This window comes from Myodes glareolus, chromosome 7 (assembly GCF_982192425.1).
Source record: "Myodes glareolus chromosome 7, mMyoGla1.1, whole genome shotgun sequence".
NCBI lineage: Eukaryota > Metazoa > Chordata > Mammalia > Rodentia > Cricetidae > Myodes > Myodes glareolus.
Window position 1 is genome coordinate 77,780,605 of NC_142032.1, and position 16,865 is coordinate 77,797,469.

The 16,865-nt window shown below is 44.7% G+C and overlaps 1 protein-coding gene across 1 annotated transcript; it reads right to left on the reverse strand.

Moving 5' to 3' along the window:
* Positions 1 to 496: 496 nt before the first annotated feature.
* On the reverse strand, positions 497 to 3,899 carry Tufm (Tu translation elongation factor, mitochondrial). Its single transcript, XM_048460567.3, has 10 exons — positions 3,711 to 3,899; positions 3,412 to 3,606; positions 2,800 to 2,966; positions 2,471 to 2,575; positions 2,219 to 2,383; positions 1,966 to 2,098; positions 1,775 to 1,879; positions 1,514 to 1,665; positions 1,294 to 1,413; positions 497 to 836 (listed from the first exon to the last, which is right to left on the reverse strand). Exons 1-10 carry the CDS (start codon positions 3,751 to 3,753, stop codon positions 663 to 665), a joined length of 1,359 nt encoding a protein of 452 aa, XP_048316524.1. The 5' UTR covers positions 3,754 to 3,899; the 3' UTR covers positions 497 to 662.
* Between the last annotated feature and the right edge of the window lie 12,966 nt (positions 3,900 to 16,865).

Here is a 16,865-nt window from a genome sequence, read left to right on the forward strand (position 1 = left end):
GGGCTTCTGAGACAGGGCTTCAGACTGTGTTGGCTATCATACCTAGCTATGGTACTTGTTCTTTTGCCAAATTGAGCCAATACAACTAAGTGATAATCAGACTTTTTTTTTAAAAAAAAAAATATGTATACAATTCTACAGGCCAGAAGAGGGCACCAGACCCCATTACAGATGGTTGTGAGCCACCATGTGGTTGCCGGGAATTGAACTCAGGACCTTTGGAAGACCAGGCAATGCTCTTAACCACTGAACCATCTCTCCAGCCCCAATAATCAGACTAGGGGAATAACATAGTTGTATTTTGCTGGAACTCACACAAAGCTCACTTAACTAGCTTCTTTTTCTCAAGCTGTTACAGCACTGATGACAGTTTAGAGTCTGAGCTTCTCTGGCTTGTATGCCAGAATGAACTCTACCCTAGATAAACCAAAACAGCTCTGGGGTACTCCAAATCTAGTGCTCCATATCTACTTACACAGAAGGTACAAGACACAGGTTGATATTGACAGAACAGTTTATTTGCCTACCTCTCCTGGAAGGTCACTCCTTGTGAACAGGAGAAATGTTCATAGCTATATTCTGCTTGGATGCAGTGTGTGTCCACAGGAGGGAACGCTGTCAAAGGCAGCTCTAAGCTCAACAGCCTGAGCACAAGTCCAGACTCAGCTCCACTTGATGTTCTTGTCCTCTTCGGTCATGGCTGGTATGTCAGTAACAATGCCAGTGCCAATGGTCTTGTTGCCATCCCTCAAAGTGAAACGTTGGCCTTTCTCTAAGATCATGGGCTGCCGCAAGATTAGGTTGAGCTTCAAGTCCTCTCCAGGCATGGCAAGTTCCTAATAGAGAAGGAAAAGGCAGTCAGCAGAGTAGCTTCGTTGTATAACTGCTGATAGTCATATGGGAAAATATAACAGGTGAAAGTCTATCTGGAAACATGTAAAGGACCATGTTAGGAACCTGGTATTACGCAGTTTCAGTCAACAGTTTTCTGAGCCCTCCATGTTTCACAAAATAAAACAGGAAGAACCAAAACTAAACACAACCTTTTTCTATGGCATATTTCTCTGGTGTTCCGAAATTTTCAACTTAATCTGAAGACCGAAGAAAGGGCTAACCTGTGTGTCATGCTATATCTTTAGGTAGAACTCGGCTTTTGGGTTGTTTTTGAGACAAGGCGTACACAACCACCACCCAGCTATTTGTTTAATCTTTGTTTTATCTTCAAGTGCTAGGATTAAAGGCATGCACCACCACTGCCAGGTTTTACTTTTATACCCACTAGCCCCATCATACCTTCCCTGGAGGCAAGATGACACGACAGGCCATGTCCCAAGTCAGGGAGAACATGACAGGCATGAAATGAGATACGAATGGTTTGTGGCGGCCACCCTCCTCCTTGCTGAGGACGTAAACCTAGAGGAGAGGAGCAAGGGTAGAATGCCCTGGCTGGAAGTCCTGCTTCTAATCAAGGGACTTGGCCCAACCCTACCAAACTATCACCTGGAGCCCTCACCTGGGCCTCCACCTTCTGGTGGGGTTGGATGGAGCCTGGCTTGACCATGACCAAGCCACGCCTCAAATCCTCCCGCTTTAGGCCTCTGACCAAAGCACCCAGGTTATCCCCTGCCTCAGCCCTCTCCAGGCTCTTGTGGAACATCTCAATGCCTAGAAAAACAGGTGGGAAGGTGGTCTGAGGCAGAAGGCAGGTACAAGACCTACATGGGAAAGGGTCATTCGGAGACTGCCCCAGCGTCTGAAGTTTTCCTTCTTATACCTGTCACCACAGTGCGAATGTTCTTGTTATGTCCCAGCAGCTCACACTCATCTCCCTTCTTTAAAATGCCACGTTCTAGCGTACCTGTTACCACCGTACCTCGGCCTGCAAAGGAACAACAGGACAGCTCACCAGAGATCTCAGGTTACATGGTCCCAATAGGGAGGGGTCTAAGTGAGCACAGGCCTCACCAGGAATAGAATAAACTGACTCTACAGGAAGCAGAAAGGGCTTCTCCAGGTCCCGGGTAGGCACTGGGATGTAAGTGTCCACCGCATCCAGCAGCTTCTGCACTGATTTCACTCCTAGCTCAGGATCACGTTGCTGTTGGAGAAAGACGATAGGATCCTGAAATTTCTGCTCCTCCCCCAGAATGCTAGTCTCTGGGCACAGAGGGAAGGAAGCTCTACTCCATCCTCTAACAGCAGCAGCCCCTGCTTTTACCTCCAGGGCACAGAGCGCAGAACCTATGATGACTGGGGCCTCCTCTCCTTTATAGCCAAACTCGGTGAGAAGCTCCCGAATCTCCAGCTCGACCAGCTCCACCATCTCTGAGTCCTGGACCGCATCCGCCTTATTCACATATACTACAACATGCTCTACTCCAATCTGCAAGTGAGAACGAGGTGGAGATGGTATCCTCGATTACCCAACCTCTCACTTAACTTCCATTCCCCTCCTTCCAGACCACCGTACCTGTTTAGCTAGTAGTAAGTGCTCTCGGGTCTGGGGCATGGGGCCATCATTAGCTGCCACCACCAGGATGCAGCCATCCAGAGGGGCAGTGCCTGTGATCATATTCTAGGTGGAAGAGGAAGAAAGTCAACTTAGTTCAAGGACCTCTTCAACTATGCATCATCTAACTAGGTAGCTGTGAAGATCCCCATCTCTCTGCCATGTCCTCACCACCCACAGCCACAAATCCTTGTTCTTGTATCCAAACACCGCCACTATCTTATAACCTCCTCCCCTCAAACCTCCACTGACCTGTGAAGCAGGATCTGATTGTCCCCAGCAACCCTCACCTTAACATAATCTGCATGACCGGGGCAGTCTGTGTGGGCATAGTGGCGGGCAGCAGTGCTATACTCCACATGAGCTGCATTGATGGTGATACCCCGAGCTCGCTCCTCAGGGGCATTGTCTATCTCCTCGTACTTCTTGAACTTAGCTCCACCTCCCTCGGCTAGAACTACCGGAGGAAGAGAACACACCTCTCAACTCGGGTTCAGCGCTGCAGACGAGGTTCCGGGCACACCCCTGAATCCCTCATACATGAACAATCTGGACGGATAAAGCTCTCTAATCTCCAATTCTTCTAGAAGATAACTTGGCACGGGGAGGTAGGGTACGACAAAATGTATTGTCCAAGGGGTCTGTCTTTGTCACAGACGCTTAACTTCTCCACTGACAGCGTCTCCTTTCAAACCACTCTACACAGAATGCCATTCATACTTTCAGATTGTGTCTCACAGAGCTGCTCTTGCACAGGGCAACCTGTCTCCTGCATCTTCCAATCTGAAGGGTTTTGGCGCCAGGCTAAACAACAGACTACAGACACTGTACTCCACGGCTCTGGTCCTTCCAGCTGACAGGGTATTGCGGGACGCCCCCAACCAAACCCAACCCAAACTCACTTTTCGTAATAGCTGCGGTCAGGGTGGTCTTGCCGTGATCCACATGGCCGATGGTACCCACATTCACATGGGGCTTATCGCGCACGTAGGTCTTCTTGGCCTCCACGGCAAGACCGCGACACAAGAAGGGCGATGCCCGGTCCTTCAGCGGCCGCAGCCGACCTTGCAGCAATGGGGTCGGGCTGGCACAGAGACCTGCGGGGAAAGGAGCTTGGGGTAGTCAAGGAAGTGGATCCGAACCCAGCTAACGCGATGCCCCTTATGTCTCCAGGCTGCCTGCACCCAACCCGCCCCCTCACCACTGAAGCGGGGCGTCGCTCGTAATAGGGTGGCGGCCGCCATTGTGGGACTACACGGCGACCGGGACCGAAAATTAGGCACCGGGAACCCGCGCGTGCAGGGAAGGACGGGCACTTGCGACTACAGATCACTTCCGGCGGAAACGAGGGTCGGGAGAGCGAGTTTGGGAGCCTCTAGCCGCCAGTTTTTATGGCCATGACCACTGATATCCGGGTACAAGGCGGAAGAGGAGGATTTTGTCTCGCGGGGAAGGACACAATTTCTACAGTTCAGCCTGAGGGGCTGTTTTTAGGAGGAAAGTGCGCAGCATCCCACAATGCACCAGCGCCCTCGAAGGCTTATGGGCGTTGTAGTTTCCGGGGCGGCAGGCGTTTGCTTAGGGCTGGGTTCGAGTCATAGGGAAGATCTCCCAGCCTGTGAGAAGTAAAAATAACTGGAGTTAGGATTGGATGAGGTCCGGAGAGTTCCAGTCCTCATGTCTCTTGCAGGAATCCTGTTTCTTCTCTCTCCCTCTCCCCTCTCTTTCTCTCTCTCTCCCTTACTTTTCCTCTTCTTTCTTCTGAGACAGGGTCTCACTCACTACATATCTTTGGCTGGCCTGGAACTCGCCATGTAGATCAGGCTGGTGTTCTGCCTCTAGAGGGATCCGTCTGTCTCAATGCTGGGATTAAGGGTGGGCACCCCCACGCCCGGATGAATTATCTGGGTGATAGCGCCACCCGTCTTATTTTGTTCTTGTAAAGAAACACCGAGGTTGAACACCAGCTTTGAGAACCGACAACCTGAATCTTTAGTCTCCAGGGCGGAGCACATAGCTGATAGCCGGTAAATGCCTGTTGGCTAAAAGTGTAAGGGCGGCAACGACTTTGAACTTTCATGTTCGTGTTTTCTCACAGCTTCCTCGTCTCTCCTGAGGTGATAATAGAAGCTGCTCAACTCTTGACCTCCTTTCTGAAATTTGCCCAATAAAAACTCGATTGACAGAATTTGTTCCAAATGCTGTAGATTCCCTAATTCCATCCCTAGAGAGATAATGATTGAAAGTCTAGGCACAAACAAGGAAGCTATATCACACCTCCGAAAAAAACAAACAAAAAAACAAAACAAACAAACAAACAAACAAACGGCTTTAGATACAGGCACACACTTACGATCCCAGCACTTAACACACTCAGGCTGGGAATCGCGTTCTAAGGCCTGAGCACAGACTGAAAAGGCAAAAGTAAAAAACAATAAGTTAAAGTGTTACTAGGATCTTGCACAAGACTCCCCTCAGTTTTTGGGATCTTTTTATCTGAAGTATCCAGAAGAGGGATTGGAGCGATGACTCAGTTAAGTGCACTGGCTGCCCTCGCAGAGGGTTTAGTTCCCAGCACCTACACAGCAGTTCACAAACATCTGTAACTCCAGTTCCAGGGGATCTGGCACCCTCTTCTGGCCTCTGTGGACTCCAGGCATGCACACAGTGCACTTACATACATGTAGGCAAGACACTCATACACATAATTTTTTTTTTCAAGACAGGTTTCTCAGTTGCTAAGGATCCAATCCTGGAACTAGCTTTGTAGACCAGGCTGACCTCAAACTCACAAAGATCCACCTGCCTCTGCCTCCCAAGTGCTGGGATTAAAGGTGTGCACCGCCATCGCCCAGTCATACACATAAATCTTATTTCAGAAGAGACACGCAAGAATACAGATGGAGTTTATTATACAGTATAGTGGAGCATGGGTTCTGTCTCTAATGGTGTTTCCAGAGGTCTTGAGGGCTCTGATCAGATGAGTAGGTTAATCTTTTGATGGATGTGTGGATTCAGTCATCCATATCCTGCTGAGGGCTCCTCCATCTTGCAGCAAGATACCATCTAACCAGCCTGTGGGCTAAACTGCACATCCTGTGGTTAGACAGGAGAGACTCTGACAGAAAGGACAAAAGACAAGCGTGGTGATGCACACCTAAGATTCCAGCATTCAGGAGGCTCAGGCTGGACCATGACTAGTTTGAGCTAGCCTGGGTTTCAGAACTGTCTCAAAAAGCAAGCAGATGGGGCTGGAGAGATGACTCAGAGGTTAAGAGCATTGCCTGCTCTTCCAAAGGTCCTGAGTTCAATTCCCAGCAACCACATGGTGGCTCACAACCATCTGTAATGGGGTCTGATGCCCTCTTCTTGCCTGCAGGCATACACATAGACAGAATATTGTATACATAACAAAATAAAATAAATATTTTTTAAAATAGCAAGCAGATAGGCTAGGAATGTGACTCAGCTAAAGAGCTTATACAATAAGTCTTGGGTTTGATTCCCAGCAGGGCATAGCCCAGTATGGTGGGGCACACCTACAATCCTAGTACTCAGGAGGTGGAGGCAAGGTGATCCATCAGAAGATCCACCCTCATAAATTCAAAGACGCTTTAGGATACATGAGACCCTGCCTCAAAAAAAGATTCACTGAGGGGCTGGAGAGATGGCTCAGCGGTTAAGAGCATTGCCTGCTCTTCCAAAGGTCCTGAGTTCAATTCCCAGCAACCACATGGTGGCTCACAACCATCTGAAATGAGATCTGATGCCTTCTTCTGGCCTGCAGGCAGACACACAGACAGAATATTGTATACATAATAAATAAATAAAAAAAAAAGATTCACTGATAGAACACACAAAACACAGAGTCTGGTTTGTCAGTGTCTCATATTGCCTGAGTCTCACCTGTGCAGCTTTAATACTAGATAGCGCTATAGACTTGTAGATTTTGTTATATTGATTTTGTTATAGACTGGAGCAGCCTAGTGCTGGGCCAATGCCTAAAATCCCAGTACTTGATGGGCAGTAACAGGAAGACTGAAAGTTTAATGCCACCCCCTGTTACACAGGGGGTTTGAGACTCACCTGGGATGCATGAAATTCTGTCTCAAAAAAGTCAAAAGTAAGGGTCTGGCGAGGTGACTACTGAGTAAAGGTGATTCTACCAAGCCTGATAACCTGAGTTGAATTACTGGAGCCCACATGGTTGGATGGAGAGAACCAACTCCCACAACTGTCTTCTGAGTCTCACATGTGCACCAAGATGTGCACAAATACATATACACATATGGAAATAAACACATATAAACATACATATGTAAATGAATAGATGAACAAACAAATGTATTTTTAAAAGATTTGTGTGAGCTGGTCGGTGATGGTGCCTTCAATACTGGCACTTAGGAAGCACAGGCAGTAGAATTCCTAAGTTCAAGGCAAGCCTGAACTTATTATTAGTTTGAGATACGCTACATTTGTTTATGCTGTGGAATATTTGTTTAGTGATACAAAGATATATTGCATTCTTTTATGTTACATTTATTTAACTCTGAAAGCCGTGCTACTTTGCCTGCCTAAAACACCTGATTGGTCTAATAAAGAGCTGAACAGCCAATAGCTAGGCATCAGAAAGGATAGGTGGGGCTGCTCAGAGAGAATAAATAGGGGGAGAAATCTAGGGGAGAAGGGGAGAAAGAAAGAAGGGAGGAGTGAGAAAAGGCGAAAAAGGGGAGGACGCCAGGGATCAATAACACAGCCAGCCACAGAGTAGGAAAGAAAGATATATAAAATAAAAATGGTAAAATCTCAGAGGCAAAGCATAATTAAAGGGAAACAATAATTTAAGTTAGCAAAGCTGGCTAGAAGTAAGACAAGCTAAGATGGGCATTCATAAGTAAGAGTAAGTCTCCAAGTATTTATTTAGGAGCTGGATGGTGAGCCCCCAAAGAGAAAAAAATTCCAATTGCATTTTGATATTCCAATGTGAGGCCTGGATTTCTGCATAGGGCCTGAGAAAACTGGAAAAAAACAAAAAACAAAAAGATACATTTCCTTTAAGAAACTCTGGCATACAGTAGAACACAGCTGTTTTATGCTAAGTAGAAAGAGGAAAGTGAAAACACCTGCCACAGTACAGGGCCTGGCATCCCAGAGATGGGGGACAGGAGGGGGATTTTTTTTTATTGTTTTTTATTTTTTTTATTTTTTATTTTCTGTGTGTGTGCCTGAAGGCCAGAAGAAGGCACCAGACCTCATTACAGATGGTTATGAGCCACCATGTGGTTGCTGGGAATTGAACTCAGGACCTTTGGAAGAGCAGGCAGTGCTCTTAACCGCTGAGCCATCTCTCCAGCCCCAGGAGGGGGATTGAATGCCGTTCTTGGTCACCTACTTCCCTCTGGGCCCATGAGCTCTAGGCATGGTTCTCAGAGACCTGAGAAGTAGGTGGAACCAGCTGCCAGAGCTGAGAAGGAGGTCCTGGCTGTGCCACTTAGCAGTTTAAAGGTTCATGTGATCAAAAAAGACTAGAGGTATAAAGTAAAGCAGGTTCAGACAGAAAAACAAGCAAACAAACAAAACTTTAAATAGGTTTCAGTGTGTTTAAAAATGTGCATAGGCTTAAGAAAGAAAAGAGAGAGTATAGACATTCATAGAAAGAAATAGTTTATAAATAATAAAGTCTTTAAAAGGAGAGTAAAGTAGTAAAAAACGAATAAGCCACATAAAGATGGGAACTACACAGGGAGTCTGGATCCTGTTAGTATTGTGTCACCTTTGAACTCTTTGGTTGCTGATAAGCAAACAGCAGCTGCTAGAGACCTGGGATTGAAAGAAGGACTGCTGAAATAAGCCAGCCTGGGTATTTGAAGAATGCCTTAACTTCAAAATGGAAGCCAAAAAAATGTGTCGGATGGAAGTCAAAAATGCTTTGGGAAAGAGGTTATGCTTTTGTTTCCACAGGAAACAAAAAGGCTGTGAATTCCTTCAGGAGTAATATGGATCAGGTCTGATCAGGGAGACCTGTATAGGTGATACCTGTAGCTATCGGAGACCGCCTTGACAGGTGCTATCTATCAACAAAGGTTACCAGGGCTTGATCATCATCTCAGTTTTCTCAGGCACCCCTAAAGATGTCTTCACCCACAGGAAGCAGTCTAGAGAAAATAACACCCACATTCCCAAGAGGTGGAGTGGGTAGTTTTTGGTTATTTGGTGGGTTATGGATGTTTGCTACCATTTAGGGGAATGGAGGATAAAAAGATAACTTAATCTCAGATATTTCATTGGCATATTGATATAAATTTAAAGTTATATTTGTTATACTTTTGTTTCTCCTCTTGTTTGGGGTATTGCACTTATGCAGCGCATTTAAAAATGCACTCTATAATTAAGAAATGAGATTAAGGGGCTGGAGAGATGGCTCAGAGGTTAGGAGCACAGACTGCTTTTCCAGAAGTCCTGAGTTCAATTTCCAGCAACCACATGGTGGTTCACAGCCATCTATAATAGGATCTGATGCTCTCTTCTGGCATGCAAGCATATGTGCAGACAGAGCACTCATACCTAAAAAAATACATAAATAAATAAAATGCAAAAATAAAAAAAAATTTAAAAAAGAAATGAGGTTAGTAGTTGTGGAGGGCCGCAACCACATTCTCCATTACTTTAAGGGACAGAGGTAGTTGACCTCTGTGACTTCAAGGTGTGGCAGTACACACCTTTAATCCCAATGCCTGGGAGGCAGAGGTACGTTGACCTCTGAGACTTTAAGGGACAGAGGTAGTTGACCTCTGTGACTTCAGGGTGTGGCAGTACACACCTTTAATCCCAATGCCTGGGAGGCAGAGACAGATCTCTTTGAGTTCAAGGTGTTGTAGCACACGCCTTTAATCCCAGCATTGGGGAGGCAGAGACAGTGGGACTATAATGCGCATGTGCTTGGTAACTTTCCACTGCTGCATCCCTGCCTACTCCCGAGGTGTCATCTGGGTTGATGGGCAGCGGACCAATCCAAGAGTGACACGTCCGAAGCGAGGACTGTTTCCTATATAAGGGATGGGTTCCCCTCATTCTGGGTCTCCGCTTTGGAAGCTTATGCTCTCTCTCTCAAGACACATTAAAGCTTTTCTACAGAAGGATCCTAAGTGTGCCGCTTCGTTCTTGCTGGCGAGATGGTAGCGCGGGACAAGTAGTCTATAATAATCAAACTTGTAGCTACACTGGGTATGTTTCCAACATTAAACAGGTGTATTTTAGGCAGACAGGTTATTTTCAAACACTTCAAAGACCTATAGCATATGGCACTAAAAATGTTTTTGTTTTTTTTTTTTAATATTTATTTATTTATTTAATATGTATACAATATTCTGTCTGTATGTCTGCCTGCTGGCCAGAAGAGGGCACCAGACCTCATTTCAGATGGTTGTGAGCCACCATGTGGTTGCTGGGAATTGAACTCAGGACCTTTGGAAGAGCAGGCAATGCTCTTAACCACTGAGCCATCTCTCCAGCCCCACTAAAAATGTTTTGTTAACAAAAGACTTTCATAACAATGAGACACATTGTTATGCTCCTGGAAGCACCAATTTACTTCATAAAAGAATGATGGACATTGAAGAAACTCCACATGGAGCTTACTTTCAATGTGGTAAGGCTAGCCATTTGGGCAAGAAACTGTTCTTGCCTTGATGGCTGGCAGAATGCTGTATAGACTGAACAAGCAGTAGTGCAGGACAATTGTCTATATTCTGTCAATTATGTTTTAAATAAACACTGATTGGCCAGTAGCCAGGCAGGAAGTAAAGGTGGAACAACTACACAAGAAGTAGAGGCAGGTCAATGAGAACAGGAGAATTCTGGGAAGGAGGAAGCCCATTACTCTTCAGTCCTGTCCCAACCACAGAGGGAAGATGTGATTGCCCCGCTGAAAAAGGTACCGAGCCATGTGACTAACATAGATAAGAATAATGGGTTAATATATGTTATAAGAGTTAAGAAGAAGCCTGAGCTAATGGATTAATAAGTTTATCATTAATATAGACCTCTGTGTGATTTCTTTAGGGCTAAATGGCTATGGGACATGGTGGGAGGACAGAAACCAGGCAGGACAGAAACTCAGACAACAAAGCAGGACACAGGAAAGTGACTGACAAACTTTGCCAATACAAGGCAGGGAAGTCCTTCAAATTTCCTGCTTCACTAAAAAGTCTGCCAGATACTCTAGGCCTGTAGGTCCAAAGATGGATGCCCCAACACTGCAGAGGAACTTTGGGTGACTGTCCAGGCAGCTAGATGTCTCTGTTGTTAGATAATATTACATCCTTCTGGGATCTTTTATGGAGTTAAAGACTAAATAGAGCTATAGTTTTTCTTAGTTATGATAGAAAGTACATTAGCCATAAAGAGTCACTAAGATAAGATAAATAATGGACTATTTTCTCTGCATTTGCTAAATACATAAAGACTGAATATTCTAAATGTAATTCTTCCTTAATAACTGCTTTTGTTGTCTATAGTTCTACTATGTTAAAGTTAAAACCCTTCATTTAATCAAAAGGGAAGAAATGTGGAATATTACGTTTAAGGTGTGTTATGTTTGTTTATGCTGTGTTATTGTTTAATGATGCAAACATGTGTTGCATTTGTTTATGTTGCATTTGTTTAACTTAGTAAAGTTGTATTACTCTTCCTGCCTAAAACACCTGGTTGATACCAAAAGCAATCTACAGATTCAATGCAATGCCCACCAAAATCCCAGCAAAATTCTTCAAAGACCTTGAAAGAGTAGTACTCAACTTCATTTGGAAAAGCAAAAAACCCAGGATAGCCAAAACAATCCTGTGAAATAAAAGGACTTCTAGAGGCATCACAATCCCTAACTTCAAACTCTACTACAGAGCTACAGTACTGAAAACAGACTGGTGTTGGCATAAGAACAGACAGGAGGACCAATGGAACTGAATAGAAGACCTGGATATCAATCCACTCATCTTTGAACACCTGATCTTTGATAAAGAAGCAAAAAATATCAAATGGAAAAAAGAAAGCATATTTAACAAGTGGTGCTGGCATAACTGGAAATCAACATGTAGAAGAATAAAAATAGACCCATGTCTATCACCATAACTCAAGTCCAAATGGATCAAAGACCTCAACATAAAGCCAGCCATTTCCTAAATAACCCCAGCAGCACAGACACTGAGAGCAACAATTAATAAATGGGACCTCCTGAAACTGAAAAGCTTCTGTAAAGCAAAGGACACGGTCAACAGGACAAAATGACAGCCTTGGGAAAGGGTTGAAGGGGAGGGGAGAGACAGGAAGGGGAGCAGAGAAAAATGTAGAGCTCAATAAATATCAATAAAATAAAAAAACCACCTGGTTGGTCTAATAAAGAGTTGAATGACCAATAACTAGGCAGCAGAAAGAATAGGCCGGGCTTAAGAATAAATAGGAGAAATTTAGGCTCAACTAAGGGGGAGGAGCAGGAAAAGGAGAAGGAGACGAGGATGCCAGGGGCCAGTCTTCCAGTCACAAAGTAAGAAGGAAAGAAAGATGTATAGAATAAAGAAAGGTAAAAAGTCCGGAGACCAAACTTAGTTAAAGAGAAATGGGATAATTTAAGTTAGAAAAACTGACTAGGAACAAGTTAAGCTAAGGTAGGGCATCTCCATAAGTAAGAATAACTCTCTGTGTATTTATTTAGGTGCTGGGTGGCAAGCCCCCAAAGAATAAAAATACCAACTACACTCTGTCTCAAAAAAAGTGTGTGTGTGTGTGTGTGTGTGTGTGTATGCGCGCGTGTGGGCACACGCATGCAGAATCATTAACACTTTTGGAAGATGCTCTTGAAATGAAATGGTGTTCCATCCCCCACCCAACCAATTTATTCATTCTATTTGGCAGACACTTTGAGCTTCTATTTAACAGTTAAGGATCCCAAATTTTGCTCAAGACTGCACTTTCTCTAGCTCCAGGAATAACTCCTAATAGGACTGGTTCAATTCCTGTGGTTCAATCAGATTTGGTGGCACACACCTATAATCCCAGCATTACAAAGGCCAGCCAAGAGGACTGGTACTTTGAATCAGCCTGGACTATAGACAGAGAACTTGTCAAGGGTGAGGGTGTGAGTATTCAGGCCTCTGTACTGGCTGCAGCCACTAAGAGTACCTCCTGTGCACTTTCACTATGTTCCCTTTTAAAAGGGCCCTGCCCACCTCCCATATCTCTCTCTTATTCTCTCTTCCTTCCGCTCCTTTTCTCTATCTTTTTCTGCTTCTCTGTGAGGGAATTGCTGCCCCTAGTTACATTTCCCTGCCCCCATTTGAGGTGCTTATCTGCAAAGAATCATAACTTCCCTCTGCTCCTGGAGTTGGATAAGGAACTTTGAGTGCACGTGATTATTCCTTGATCCCTGCTGGGGTCAGGTGACAGTCCCTACTGGGGACAGGTGAAGGTTGAGTGCACATTATCAGTCCTTGACCCCTACTGTGGTCAGGTGACAGTCCCTCCTGGGGACAGGTGACAGTCCCTTTGCAGCCCACTCCTCTTTTGGTGCCATGGTATAAAAGCTAGCCCCAGCAGAACAATAAAGAAGCTGTTCCCCCTCAATCTCGTGCTCTGTGGATTCATTTTAACCTGGACACCCTCCGCCGAGACTCGTGGTTCCAGACCGTGCTGGCGCGGTATCTCTGCTTGTCTCTGTTCCCTACCCCCCCCTTTCTGCCTCTCTCTTCTCTTCTGCTGCTCCTGCCCCCAGAGGCCAGTCTTTCCCTTCCCCTCTCCCCTTTTAAAGTTCCCTTTCCCCTAATAAAAAACCCCTCCACGGGAGCCACATTGTGTCTTTCTCTCTCATGCCGCTTTTTTTTTTTCATAAGGAAGCACACAGAGATTTTTTTTTAAATTACAGCAGAGGGTAGAATGTGGAGCATCTTCCTAGAGCAGATTTTCTTACATGGAAGAGGAGGATTCTTCAGATGGTTTGAGCCAGGATTGTCTGTTCTTTGCACCTAAATACATCATGACATAGTCTTTTTTGTTTGTTTACCTTTTGTTGCTGTTGTTTTTTTAATTATTATTATTTTAGACAGGGTATCTCTGAGAAGGCTTAGGTGTCCTGAAACTCATTCTGTAGACCAGGCTAACCTAAAACTCACAGAGATCCACCTGCTTCTGCCTCCCGAGTGCTGGGATCAAAGGCTTGGACCACCACCACCACCCGGCTATAATATTTGTTTTGAGTCAGAGTCTTACTATGTAGACCAGGCTGGCCTCACGTTCAGAGCTCTGCAGGCTCTGCCTCTGAAGTGCTGAGAGTAGAGGTGTGTGTCATCTTGCCCACTTCATTAACTGGCATACATTTGTATGTGGTATTGGGTTCATAAAGACAGTTTCTTTTTCTTTCTTTCTTTTATTTGAGGTGAGATCTCACTATGTAACCCTGGTTGGCCTTGAGTTCGAGATCTACTAGCCTGGTCTACAAGAGCTAGTTCCAGAACAGGCACCAAAGCTACAGAGAAACCTTGTCTCGAAAAAATAAAACAACAACAACAACAACAACAACAAAAACCCTGTTGGTCTTGAATTCACAGAGACCTGCCTGCCTCCACCTCAGTTCATGAAGACATTTTCCTATAAGCCAATAGAGTGATTTGAGCACATTTCCCTTTCCAGCCCTCCCAGTCACCTTGGTTTTGCTTTTACTTTCATGCCATCAACACTGACCACAGAGAGAAAACATTGCCTATTTGTCCTTCTGAGACAGACTTAAATCATTTAATGTGATTCTCTCCAGTTGTAAGCATTTTCCTGAAAACAACATAACTTGTTTTTAAAAGATTTATTTATTTATTTATTTATTATGTATACACCATTCTGCCTCCATGTATGCCCAAATGCCAGAAGAGGGTGCCAGATCTCATTACAGATGGTTGTGAGCCACCATGTGATTGCTGGGAATTGAACTCATGACCTCTGGAAGAGCAGCCAGTACTCTTAACCACTGAGCCATCTCTCCAGCTCCCCATAACTTTGTTCTTTAGAGCTAAAAATATCCAGTGCTCACAGGGGCCAGAAGAGGGTGTCCAGTCTCCTAGAATTGGATTCACAGGCTGCTGTGAGTGGCTCGGAATGAAACCCAGGTCCTCTGGAAGAGCAGGTCATGTTTTTAACTCCTGAGCCATCTCGCCAGCCCTCATCATTTACACATTTTTAAATAAAATTATTTTGTTATGTATGTATGTGGACCACAGGCATGCATGGTGGCCTTGGAGATCAAAAGAGGCTGTGTCTGTTCTCCTGGGACTCTAGTTATGGAGTCACCATGTGGGTGTTATGAATCAAACCTGGGTCCTCTGGAAGAGCAAGTGCTGCTCACTGATGCCTACATACCAAAAGAGGGCACCAGATCTCATTACAGATGACTGTGAGCCACCATGTGGTTGCTGGGAATTGAACTCAGGATCTCTGAAAGAACAGCCAGTGCTCTTGACCTCTGAGCCATCTCTCCAGCCCCTTTGTTTTGCTTTTCAAGATAGGCTTTCTCTGTGTAGCCTTGACTATCCTGGAATTCACTCTGTAGACCAGGCTGGCCTCAAACTCACAGAGATCCGCCTGCCTCCGCCTCCTGAGTGCTGGGATTAAAGGCGTGTGTAGGTTGATCTTTGTGAGTTTGAGTCCTGCCTGATCTACAGAGTGAGTTCCAAGATAGGCTCCAAAGCTACAGAGAAACCCTGTCTCAGAAAACCAAAAAACAAGCAAAAACAAACAAAAACAAAAACCCAAACAAACCAACCAATACAGATTTATTTTATTTTTAATTATGTGTAGATGTGTGTGCGTGCGTGTGCGTGTGTGTGTGTGTGTGTGTGTGTGTGTGTGTGTGTGTGTTTGGACGTGTGTGCAGCTACCCTCAGGAGTCAGTAGAGGGCATCAGACCTTATGGAGCTGAAGTTACAGGTAGTAATGAACTGCCCAAAGTGGGTGCTGACTATTTATTTATTTGTGAAACAGGGTGTTATGGAATATCTGTTTAATTATATAAAGATGTGTTACTGTTTTACTTTGCCTGCCTAAGGCACCTGATTGGTCTAATAGAAAGCTGAACAGCCAATAACGAGGGAGAAAGTATAGGCGGGACTTCTAGGCAAGGAGAAGGAATTTAGGATTGGGGGAAAAAGAAAAAGAGATCCAGAGGCCAGGAGTCAGACACACAGGAAGCAGGAAAGTAGGGCATACAGAATGAAAGAAAAAAAAAAAAGAAAAGTAAAAAGTTCTAAGGCAAAAATGTAGATGGATAGAAACAGGTTAAATTAAGTTATTAGTGGGACAAGCATAAGCTAAGGCTGAGCATTCATAATAATAAATCTCCATGCCTTTATTTGGGAGCAGGTTGGCAGACCAAAGAAAATTTCAACTACAATAGGTCCTTGTAGAATATTACTTTAACTAGGCAAAGATGTGTTACATTTGTTTATGCTGTGGACTATTACTTTAACTGTGTAAAGGTGTGTTACTTTTGTTTATGTTGCAATTGTTTAATTACGTAAAGATATGTTGCATTTATTTCACCTTGCCTGCCTATGGCACCTGATTGTTCTAATAAAAAGCTGAGTGGCCACTAGCTAGGCAGAGAAAGGATAGGCAGAGCTGCAAAAAGAGAGAATACATAAGAGGATCAACTTACCTTGATCTTTCTGTATAGGCCCATATTTCTATATGGTGGCTGCCAGGCGCTGAAGCCATCCATAGAGGCCCACCCGAGGTGGTCATGTAGCTCAGCAGACAAGCTGTCTCTGCCTAAGAAAGGTCAGGATGTTTGCTGCTCCTTTTCTTTGTAATTTAGAGGATGCCTTATAGAGATGCTAATTCAAGTCTATGTGACAGCTAGCATACTCAGCAGACAGGTAGATGCAGACATGACAAAAGGCCATTCACCTGTTTACCTAGGAGACAGAATGCTGATGTATTTTCCTGCCTAGTTTATGTATTGGTATAAAAGATGTTTGGAGAATAAATGCGGGGAGATCTTCAGGAGGAAGAAGCCTGAGATACCCTTTTCTGTAATAATGGTGTAAGCTGTGTCTGGTTATTCCTTGTGCCTCCGTACCAGTCCAGTTAGGGAAAATAGTTATCTGTGTTAGAGCCACATGTCTGTGTTGGAGCCACACGGGCTGTAACATTTCTGTATCAGTCTCCCAAGTGCTGGGATTACAGGTGTGAGCCATCATTCCTGACTCAGATTTTATTACTCATGCTACTGGAGGCCTTTGCCATAACACAAGGGCCCAGGAATTGACACCTAAATATTTAAAACTGGGCTGGCAGGACGGCTTAGCTAGTAAAGGTGCAGACT

Coding starts and splice junctions, on each gene's coding strand:
- Tufm (XM_048460567.3), bottom strand. CDS start 3,753: ATGGCGGCCGCCACCCTATTACGAGCGACGCCCCGCTTCAGTG. Junction 2,967..3,411: donor GACCGCAGCTATTACGAAAA/GTGAGTTTGGGT, acceptor TTCCTCCGGTAG/TTCTAGCCGAGGGAGGTGGA. Junction 2,099..2,218: donor CTGCGCTCTGTGCCCTGGAG/GTAAAAGCAGGG, acceptor TTTCTCCAACAG/CAACGTGATCCTGAGCTAGG.